Below are 11,540 nucleotides of genomic sequence, written 5' to 3'. Positions count from 1 at the left end.
CGTTGCAACGGGGGAAACAAATTTTGCACACTCCTAATGACACATATGTGTTGTCGTTTCTTCTTTTTTGTGTCCCTTTGTCATGTTAAAAAATAGACACATGGGAACGTCGAGGCATGAAGACCACATTAAAAATTATTTTTCTTGTACGAGTAAATTATTAATTAATGTATTTCACTAAATGAATGTGGAAATTAATAGATTAATTAATTTCTGATCCACAACCTATACAAAATAAGAAACTCTTACAAAGCATACCTTATAAAGAAATCTGCATAAAATCTCAACTGAACAACAAATATATAGCAGTTTTAATAAGATGAACGAAAATCGATGGTAAACTGATGCAATTATAAAGAAAGGTCAGGTAACAGCACCAATTGATCAACTGATCAACATGTATTGTCGGTTCTACTTTGTCTTGGAATGGAAGCCGTGGCAATAATAATCCCCTCGCAAAAAAGACACCGATTGTCGGTGCAGTGCGCATGGTCATTAGTTATTTGAACTGACAATATTTCCCTGTTTACATTATTAGCAATTGATTCCTGATTGAAGCCATATGTTCAGATAGATAATCCATGCCTTAGGACTGAACCCGTGGCAATAATAATTCCACGAACATATTGTCTTACAGCAAAAAATATTGAGAAGAGATAGAAGCCTGGAATGATTGAACCTAAGGAGAGAAGGTAAACGGTACCTTTGCTATTGGCCAGACAGAGCAGTACAGCTCTAGCAGGGTCGAATTCATCGAGCATGATGTGTCCGTTATTCCCTAGCAGAGTCGGCCACATGAACGTGTGCCGCTACAATACAAAGCACATCTCTATGCCTTGCCTCCACTGTTTTAAGTTTAACATAGAAGCTATATGCCTGTAGCTCCCCTCCCTTTCCTCCCGCAGTCCAGCATGGAGTGTGTATGCCTTTTCTGTGTCTTCATGAGCCCCTCCGTCAAAGTTATATACGTTGAACAATCCCTTTTGCATCATCTCATCCAAACTAACATTAGCTTCTTTGAATTGCTCGCCGGTCCATAGCTTAGTATCATACTTTGCACTCTTCTGGTCACCCTACTTCAGATGGTGGGCAGATAATGCAACATTGTAAGTAAGTACATCAGGATGCAATACTTGGCCAGTGTGTCCGTACTGCCGTTCCCTGGCTGCGCCGTCCAGAATGCAGGCACATCCGGATATGCACGATGGTCTTCGCCCTCGGCCGCTAACCTGGGTTCAGCATTCAGATGGCTGCACGCTGCTGCAGAAGGGTTGCCCTTCTGGAACTTGGCGGCGGCGAGCCTCGGATTGACGGCCTTGCTGATGCATCCCCCCTCGGCGTCGTGGAACACGATCGCTAGGCTTGGCAGCAGGAGTGTTGCCTTTCTGGAACTCGGCGACGGCAAGCCTCGGGTTGATCGCCTCGAGGATGCATCCCTCGTCAGCGCCGTGGCAGACGACGCCCAGCAGTAGCAGTCAGTCTGCGTGGGCCTCCTGAAGCTCGCAGGCGGCGAGACTTGGGTCAGGTGCGTCGAGGATGGACCGGCGCCGTGGAGGTTTCGCCCAGATTTCTTTTGATTCGATCTTATTATCATGGTGCGACGTGAGGGAGGAAATCGGGGCGGTTAACTTATTTATAGCGTTTCGATCAGTTTCCGAGTTGTAATACAAGCTTCGTTCTTCGATGGAGTCAGACATGAACTCATGCTATGGACGAACAGATAGGTGGTGGGCTGGAAGCAACGGGCTGGGTGGGCCAGATCAGGCTGGACTTGCGGACATATGCGGTTGAACGATTTTTCTGTCCAATGTTCGCGCGGAAGCAATATCCGCTTTATTATTATTAGGAAAATATTAGTACCACCTTGGATATAGAAAATAAGTATAACGTGTTGAAGAAAAAAAAAGCGTAAATTCACGGGAAGAAGCGTATTGTGACGGTGAACCCACGGAGTCAATCCGTGCTTTATTATTAAATTAGGGAAAGATATATGCACAGTTGCTGAGTTTATGTAACACCGAGAAAAACAAAAAAAGAGAAATAAAGAGGAGAAACAAGGGCACGACAAGGGCCCTTTGGTTATCAGTTTTCTTGTGTGCGCGTGCTCGTATTTGATATGATCGATTCTGTGGGCGTGTCTTACACAAGCTCGAGAATGCGCGTGGTGTGTTCCCACACATTCAGATCCAGCCAGACGAACTGGTGCAGCTTGTGCACGGTGCACCATTCTGGCCATCTAAGAAGATGAAGAACAGAGGACTGATGACTAATCTGCTTGCTAGTTATTTGGTCCCCAGTTGCTGATGTACATGACAGTCCGGAGCTCCTCCTCCTGCTCCTGCCTCGCCTTCCTCGGTTCCTCCTCCTGGCCGCCGCCCCGCCAGCAGCGGGCGCCGCCATGGTCTTGCCGTTCCCGGCGGCCGCGGTGCCAGCGCGCTGCTGGACGCACCGGAGCGCGTGGTAGTTCCAGCGGCATAGCCCGGCGTGCCGCTCCTTGAGCGCCTCCACCGTGCCCGCGCCCATGCTCATCGCCGCCGCCCAGGACGAGGCCGTCGCCTTGCCGCCGCCGCTCGCCATCTGACAAACTGTAGGACTGCAGATATCGAGGTGCTTCTGATGCAGAGGCTGGGGATAACCTTCTTTTCGAAAAGGAAAAAAAGATATCGAGGTGCTCGACTGAGTGCTTCGTTCGTTGCTGTTGCTGTGTGTTGCTCACCTGCCTGCGAAATGGCGGTGTTCCTCACGGTAGTTTTATAGGGGATGCCGCTGTCGGCGTGTGAGCCGTAGTACGTCCCGGCCGTCGCTGCCTCTACGTAAGGGTGCGCGCATGGTTTGTGGACTCGTGGGCGGAAACCGTGTGCAGTGCCGGCGGCCTTGGCGCTTCAGGTTGTTGTCGGACGCCGAGGTCGGGCGATGCGGCGCCCCGCTTTTGCCACAAGTTGTGTGCTGCTGACACTGTGCTACTAGTACTTTTTTCGTTCGAAATTACTTGTCTGGAAAATGGATGTATCTAGAACTAAAATATGTCTAGATACATCTATTTCTGCGATAAGTTGAAATAAGTAATTCCGAATGGAGGTGGTACATCAGATGATCAGATCAGGCTTGGTGGTGGCCCATGAATTGTCTTGCTTTTAGCACACGGGAAGACAAAGATCGCTCAATCACGCAAATCTGCCAAGGTAGAGTTTATTCGACTATTCGAGGCACGCAGCGTGCGGTAATCGTCTCCCCCCTCTTAGGATATGCAAGTGATTATTAGACTAATAACAATCCTCCTTTCTGCAACACGTAGGTTAAGTACTGTAGGATTTTTGGCCACATGCTCTGCTCTTGGGGAGACGCGGACGGGCAGGGAAAAACCGGAGGCCGGTGGCCATGGTTTCAACGATACCAGCCGGCCACTGCAACTGGAAAGTGGACCGTGTTGTGTCTCACTCGGTCATCACTCTGATTACCAGTAAACACGTTTACTGAACTTATTAATGTTGTCTTATTAAAAAGATCACTCTGATCATTCTTTTAGTTTAACATGTTATTTTGTCCGTTGAGCAGATTGCCGAGAAAATAAATTCAGAACAACAGGTTCGCCTCGCATGCACAGCCGGAGCGACAGAAAGCACATCTAGCAGGTCAGACTTCATCAAAATATATAATCAGAGAAGAAGAATTTGGTTGGAAGGAACGCAACGCTGGAATCTCTAAGACTCTAACGGACACCGCTTGCAGAGCGACTGGAGATGTTCGAATTGATCAAGAGAAGATGCGAGATCTTGGAGCGCAGAGTTGGGCTGCTGTGTACGGGTAGCTGAACCTGCTCTGTTTTCGGCATGCTATGCGAGTTCTTTGAGATTCAACTCTCTTGTTGTTTTCCCCTGTTCCATCCTTTCTGCAGAGTTGGACTGCTACATATAGGTAGCCGAACCTGCTCTGTTTTCGGCTTGCTTCTCAGCTTTGCGGAGTTGCTCTCCCTGTGCAACTCTCAACATTTTTCTGCCTCTTTTGATAAGGATTGGCCTTCGGCCTTTAGGAAACTAGTCACAGAAGCACAATGGCAAGGTATGGCAAGGTAGGGTGATATACAGTCGTAAATTGAGGCCGAAACTTTCATCATCATCACCGTGGTATCTTACAACGGTGGGGAAAGGGCAATCAGCCAGGTCTCAGGCCATGGCTGCATACTTTGCTCCGACGAACACAACACCTCTAGCTACTATAGTACTCCTAGTTTGGGCCCCAGCAGCTGAGGTACATGACCGTCCTCAGCCCCTCCTCGGCCTTGTCTGCTCGCCGCCTCTCCGTCACTGCCGCCGCAGAGGTCGGAAGCTGCTTCTTGCCTTGCGAGACGCCGCCGCCGCCGCGGACGTTGGCCTTTGCCTTGGCTGTCCGATGGATGGACCTGAGGGCATAGTTCCAGCGGCAGAGCCCGGCCTGGTCCTGGAGCGCCTCCACGGCGCCCACGCCCATCGCCACCATCCACGAAGCCTTCGCTGGACCAGCCATCTCCTCCCCTTCTTGTTCCCAAGTTGCTGGAGAGAAGATACTGAATTGTGATCTCTGTGTCTGTAGAGCTACTGAACTTGCGGTAGTGAAGAAAGTGTGCTGATGCTTGTTCGTTTTTTGTGGACTGCCTGAACTGATGCCTGTTTGTGTTGATGGGAGGAGTGGGAGTAGCCTGGGTTTATATACGGGAGAGCCGGAGCAAAACAGCCGGCCGCCGGTGCTGGTTTTCCAGGATACCGGGTGCCTTTGAAGACACCTTTGCTTAGTTGCGCCGCACCTCTCGCTGTCGATATCCCGGTGGAGGTGGCGGCCTATCTCGCCTTGTCTAGTTTTCTTGCGGCCGAGCGGCTGGTTTTGTCCACTGGGATCGGACCAAGGCGGCAGAGTTGAGATACGAGTGATGGACGACGAAGGTGTCAAGCTTTACTCAGTAAAACTAGTATACACTCTGTTTTTAAATATAAGATGTTTTGGCAGTTCAAAATTGTGTGTAAGACTGTATTTTTCTATACAAGTAGGAGTATTAATTAAGGAAATAAGACCAACAGAATTTCTAATAATTTTTCTTATTACTTTCAAATTATGTCGAATATCTAACAAAAGGCTGGCATATTTATTATAATCTTTTTGATGTATTATGTGCATGTCTAAATCTCTGCCATGCTCTCATGAAGGTTTGAAGGCACGCTGAAGTTCTTATAAACTATGGGTGCCTATTTAGAAGCTGTCTCAAAAATTCTTATCTATTTGTGCTAGTGATCTTTTATTTGATATAAATCAAGTAGTTATTAGATAATATTCGTACCATTTTCTCTCTTAAAAGATGTCCGATGAATGTTCATCACTTGTTCAATCCTCGTGGCATATTCACTACATCAACTTTAAGGGATATATCTTTTTTTTCACTAGCGAAAAAAAACTTGAATATATGAAATTTGTTTGTGAACTACAAAGCAATATTTGAAGACCCATGAACATTTTACTGTGAGATGACAAGAATGAAAAATCTTTCCTCAGATGAGGAAAAAAAACTCAGGCCACATCTTGATGTTGCCACAAAACTATCGAAATACTATGCATACTTGCTGGTCTCTGCACGAAAGCTTCTTCCTGGGCGCCCATACGATACACTGTGTGTGTTTGATGTGGTTGCACTGGAAGCAAACAAATTCCTGAAAAAATTGAGGGACAAGTATGAAGTGATGAGGAATTTAGCAGAATCAGAGGAGACCATCTTCGAGGGTGGCGCCAAGCTGGGGGAAGCAGCTCGAGGACATTCAACATGTGACACAGCGTTGGAAGGTGCTGGCTGATTTCTGGGCAGAGATGTTGCTCTACCTTGCGCCATGAGATAATGTTAAGGAGCACATCAAGGAGTTCGCGAATGGTGGGGAGTTCATCACGCACCTGTGGGCTTTACTCACTCATGCGGGCATCCTTGAGAGGCAGGATGATCATCAAGTTGGAAGCGTGTGACACTTCACCACCATATTGTTCTTCATGGTGGGGGTCTATACCGTTTGTTCTTCCGGGACTGTTTTCTGTTATTCTTCCTAATAGAAGTGGTATGTGTTTTATATGGGAGCAGCTGAGCAAGTACCTCGTACATCAGGTCATCAGGATGTTCTCTTCGCAAGTAATTCAGGCTCGATTAATTGGTTCACGCAGCAACTGTTGGGATGTGCCGATTTTCTGACAGCAGAATGGATTCTTTTTGCCTTCGTCACAGTGGCGGAGCTTCATGTAGACCAACGGAGGCAATGGCCCCCCCTTAACTTTTACTCCCTCCGTTCGGAATTACTAGTCGCGAAAATGGATGTATCTAGAACTAAAATACGTCTAGATACATCCATGTCTGCGACAAGTAATTTGGAACGGAGGGAGTACAACTATTGAAGAATATGTTCTATTTTAGGCCCAACTGGTGTTTAAACTAGAGATTAGCCCCTCCATGCTTATCAATTTGCCTCCCTTTAGCTAATGGCCGGCCCCCTCTTGGATTATGCTCAAGCTCCGCCACTACTTCGTCATATGACCGCCTGCTTCATGAGTAACGATGACAAATTGTAGCACTACCATTGTTTTCTTACCTGCTGCAGATTGCAGTTAGTTTAGACAAGAGGAGGCTGGAAGCGATGCCAATCTCTGTTTCTGAAATCCTTCCGGATCATGAAAGTATGTGAAGCACCGGAAATTCGTTGGTGCTCCCAGGAGCGCGCGCTCCTGCATGCGGAAAAAAATATTTCAAAGTGTGAAAAAATTTCAAACAAAAATTTGACACATACATCTCGACATTTTATGTGTGCACGTCAAATTTCGGACAAAACCGACATTTTTTATGGCTTGTGTAAGAAAGGCTAAAGGATGTCTTGTGAAATGCATTTTTTAACACTGGATTTTTGTCTTTTTCAAACGCGACACATAATTTGTTTGTTTTTCGCGAAACGACTTTGTGAGCATGTATAATATTCAGATGTACACGTCAAGTTTTTGTTTGGAAATTTTTTGACATTTGAAAATATGCTTAACACACATTTTAAAAACAGGAGTGCGCGCTCCCATATGCCAAAACGCCGCTGTCATGAAGTACCGTGTCTTACACGAGCTCGAGAGTGAGCGTGCATACTGAGCTGAGCTCACATCATCCAGCCACACCACTGGTGCGCGGCTAGCGCAAACCAATCTGGCCATCTTCTAAGATCTAGAGGACTGTAACTGATGACTAGTCAGCTAGCTAGTTAGTTGTTGGGTCCCCAGTTGCTGAGGTACATCATAGTGCGGAGCTCCTCCTCCTGCTCCTGCCTCGCCTTCCTCCTCGCCGCCGCCCCACCGGCAGCGAGCGGCACCTTGCCCTTGGTGCAGGCGCCGTTCCCGGCGGCCGCATTACTACCGAAGCGCTGTTGGACGCACGGGAGTGCGTGCCGCTCCTTGAGCGCCTCCACCGTGCCCACACCCACGCTCATCGCCGCCGCCCAGGACGAGAACGTAACCTTCCCGTTGCCGCTCGCCATCTGACTAATTGCACGATTCCAGGTATAGCCGAGCTCGAGTGAGTGTTTCGTTCGTTGCTGTGTGTGTAAGTTTGCTCGGCTGCTTGCCAAATGGTGGTGCACCTCACGGTAGTTTCATAGGAGATCACCAGGGAGATGCCGATGTTGGCATGGGTAACCGGCCGTCGCTAGCAAGCTGCCTCGTACGTACGTACGAGCGCGCGCGTGGTTTGTGGACTAGTCGTGGCCTCGTGGGCGGAAACCGGGTGCCTAGCTAGCTTGGCGCCTCAGGTTGCTGTCGGACGCCAGCCGAGGCTGTGAATTGCGGCGTGCAACAAGTTATGCGCTGCTGCCAGCTTGTCACTGTGCGGAAGCCAGTGTGTTATCCACTTGCTGGGAATAGTCCCTGCATCATGCAGATCTGCCAACCTAGAGTTGTTCATTCAGTCCAGCCCGAATCTTCTCCCTGTTTTGGGATCGGCAACTGATGATTAAACACTAACAATCTTCTCTCTGTTTTGGGAAGGCTAACTACACCTTCTGGCAGACGCGGACGGGCAGGGAAACCAGATCCGTAGGCCATGGTTTCCACGATACCAGCCGGCCATGACGGTCTGCTTCTTCGTGTCAGCGTTCCACTCTGTGTCCCACTCTGTCATCACTTTGATCAGAAAAAAAACGTCTATACTTAACTTATGAATGTTGTCTTAGTAAACGACATCCCTCTGATCAAACTTTTAGTTGAACTTGGTATCGTGCCGCCCATTCAGCAGAGTGCAGATCAACGAAATTCATAACAGGTTCGCCACCAACGATCTCATCGCATGCACAGCCGGCCGACTCGAGCCACAGATACAGATCCAGCAGGTCGACTCCATGAAAATAGTAATCAGAAAAGAAGAATTTGGCTGGAAGGAACACAACACCGACATCTCTAACGGCCGCCATTTGCAGCGACCTGGAGGTGTTCGGAATGATCAGAGAAGATGTGAGTGAGATGTTGGAGGGCAGCCGGGTGTGTCACTGAGATCAAACTCCTTTTCTGTTTCCCCCCTGCTCCATCCTTTTTGTGCACGTAGCCGAAGCTGCTCTGTTTTCTCTGTATGCCTCTCTGCTTGCTTTGCTGAGTTACTCTCTCTCTCTCTGTAACTCTCAACTTTCTTCCTCTCTTGATAAAGATTGTGGCCTTTGGCCTTTTGCCCGGAAACTAGTCACATAAGCAAATGAACAAGGAGGGTGATGTAAACTCATAGCCGAAATTTTCATCATTGTCATCATCATGGTATGTTTACAACCGATCATGTGGGGATTGTCACATAACATAAGCATAAGCTGCAATGAACTCAACACCCCAGCTACTAGTGCTCCTAATTTGGGCCCCATCAGCTGAGGTACATGACCGTCCCTAGCCCCTTCGCAGCCTTCTCCGCTCGCCGCCTCTCAGGCGATGTCAGGTCTCTGGCATGGGATGCCTGTCAAAACCAACATATTATTAAGTGGGATATGTGGGTTTAGTGCGATGCCTACTACTAAACGTACATTCATCTATTACAACGTAATATAATGCTGAAGCATCTTTTTGTGTGTGAGGATGATACTGAAATATTGACTCATTACACAACACAATGGTAGCATTGGATGGATCCCATGGATGGATGGTAGTACACTAAATCTCCTCTCTTCCATTGCTATAGATTTCCTCTCCATTGCTGGTACAGGACGGATCATGTGCTGCTATGCACCTTCCTCTACCTTCAGACTGCTGGCCTAATGATGCCTGTGCCTGGACAGCACACAAAAAGCTCACTGTAATTGTTACTATTTGTTAGGAAATAAAGCAATCCTCGTTCCCTCCATGAAATCAGGTCACATAATAACATAAACTATTAATAGACACAAATTGTAAAAGTAGCAGATTGGCTGCCTCTAGATTTCGGTGGGCTAGCTACACTGCTTGCATTCAGAAACTGAGAATACAGTCTCTGCAGCATAATTTTATATCTGAATTTGAATGTGAATGTGAATATTAAAATGCTCCACGGAAACAAAAACAATAGCTGAGGCGACAGTGCAACTGCTTATCATCCCAGGACAGTTACAATTACTGATATAATTCTTAGTTTTTTAGCGTGATATAATTCTCAGTTACCATCACTATTCCAAGTTCTCAAGGAAAAATTCCTTTCAGTCCTTTGCTGCAAATCAAATCAAATCACTTGTTTGACATGCCCGCAACTGCTACTGCATTTTTTTACAACGTTTTGCTTGGGACCAAAACAGATTTTTCAGCATAATTTTGAGGTAAGTTGCCTTCCTTTCCCTTACTTAATCTGGTACATTTGCATGCCTAACAGTAATATATCGACAAACCAATGCTTTGAGGCGATTAAAGTATCCACAAGATATATAGTAATGTGAAACAATCTTCATTACCTCATAATCCAAGTTACTGTCAAAACAACTCTAGTCACAAGGAAGAAGAAACATCCACTGCTATTGCTGTCAGGTGTCGGTTTCCATGGGACGTGCGCACGCAACGAGGCTCGGAACTGTCGTGAAGGGTTGTGCATAAGATCAGTGCTCCAATCTTAAGAAGAGGAGCAACCAGATGAAAATAACACATTAAGCTTCAACAAAGAAGCTCAAATCATAAAGAATCAACGAGACAAGGATGATAACACCAAGAAAACATCCACTTGACGATGTGATGACCACTGACCACGATAGGTTTTTTTCTTCTCGCAAACATAACCACTGACCACAATGTTCACCGGCGGGTCAAAATGATGCACTTTTCACCATGCCACGCCTTGTTCTTCTCCAAAATTTTAGCATGTCATGCCAAATCCTGCAAGGAACAACAGAACGAACAGTTCAGTATATGAGACTCTGTGTGCAAGAAAGAAACAACAGAATGTGCAAGAAACTACAGAATACGGTTCAGTACAGACACTGGCTCACAGGCAAAAATGGACTATACTACCAGAATGTGCCAAAAACAACAGAACCAACAATTCGGCACTGAAACTATCCCAGGCAAAGAAATAATTACTTGTAAAATGTGCAAGAAACAAAAGAACCAACAATAATAAATTTGTATGTACAGTGCAGTGTGAGTTGGAAAGATTAATTTTTTTATAACATGCATTTTAATATTCACATTCATCAGAATTCAAATGTCCAAGGAGAGACAATTAGCCACTCAGGGAAAGGTATAAATCTGCTTGATCAGGAATTACAGAATTGTGCACTCAAATTCAGCTACTCCTTGGACATTTGAACTAAATCGGCGACAATTAATATGGATTGGAGGGAGTACTTAATTTTGATTTTGGATAAGAATCACAAGGTTACATTTGAAGATATAAATGGTACGAGACAAACCTGAGGAGCTTCATTCGGCTGGCTCCCAATGGCTCCAAGTCAGCAAGGAACTCGTGCTCTGGGAGATTCGCTGGCAAATTCACCATTTGGTGACTTCCATGCTGTGGCGGAATGGATAATCTCATCTCCTTGACTTGAGGATTATCCTGTGGACTCAGCCCATACAGGAAACCTGCAACCTGTGTCCGTAGATCTGCTATGCATATCAAATTCTTCAATATATTCTTTGGCGTGATGTAAGTATAGCCAGTCCCCTGTAGACAGAATATACACACAGTCAGTAGCCATTTGACCATTGTTATTTGGCGATTTTATGGGTAAATCGTAGAACATAAATTGCTCCTCTGACCTTTATATCATCCGAGTTAACATAAATGTGGTTGACCCGGAGATACAGGTTCATAGCAGAGATGGCCCTGACACGCAAATCTGTCTTCGATGCAAATGCTGCTTGCTCATACCCTTCCTTGTCACAATAATTTGCTTTGACTTCCAAGGGATCCAACATACCCTTCCTTGCCACAATAATTAGCTTTGTCCTGCCCTAGACGGTTTTTTCCTGCCCATACACTTGTGTGGATGACCTGCAGATTATAATGCATTTTCATTCAAGTCTTCCAAGTTGTGATACTGCGCAGTACGTCATAATTGCAAGAAAACTAG

General features: G+C 46.4%; 1 protein-coding gene, 1 long non-coding RNA gene and 1 pseudogene across 4 annotated transcripts; all 3 read right to left on the bottom strand.

Annotated features, from left to right (window-relative positions):
- Positions 1 to 1,966: 1,966 nt before the first annotated feature.
- Positions 1,967 to 2,708, bottom strand: LOC119352272 (annotated as a pseudogene).
- A 1,362-nt stretch (positions 2,709 to 4,070) lies between these two features.
- LOC119352271 lies at positions 4,071 to 4,646 on the bottom strand. Its single transcript, XM_037618962.1, has one exon. The coding sequence runs from the start codon at positions 4,501 to 4,503 to the stop codon at positions 4,225 to 4,227; it is 279 nt and encodes a 92-aa protein (XP_037474859.1). The 5' UTR covers positions 4,504 to 4,646; the 3' UTR covers positions 4,071 to 4,224.
- Positions 4,647 to 8,730: 4,084 nt separating this feature from the next.
- LOC119356952 lies at positions 8,731 to 11,040 on the bottom strand. Of its 3 annotated transcripts, XR_005172092.1 has the most exons (5): positions 10,878 to 11,040; positions 10,213 to 10,341; positions 9,927 to 10,042; positions 9,111 to 9,276; positions 8,731 to 8,965 (listed from the first exon to the last, which is right to left on the bottom strand). It is a non-coding gene; the product is annotated as an uncharacterized LOC119356952 (long non-coding RNA). The 3 variants fall into 3 exon arrangements; XR_005172093.1 differs by having other exon boundaries at positions 8,731 to 9,276; positions 9,927 to 10,080; XR_005172091.1 differs by having other exon boundaries at positions 8,731 to 9,276.
- Positions 11,041 to 11,540: the final 500 nt, after the last annotated feature.

This window comes from Triticum dicoccoides, chromosome 2A (assembly GCF_002162155.2).
Source record: "Triticum dicoccoides isolate Atlit2015 ecotype Zavitan chromosome 2A, WEW_v2.0, whole genome shotgun sequence".
NCBI lineage: Eukaryota > Viridiplantae > Streptophyta > Magnoliopsida > Poales > Poaceae > Triticum > Triticum dicoccoides.
The sequence above is the reverse complement of the archived record's forward strand: the minus strand, read 5'-3'. Positions and strand labels throughout refer to the sequence as shown.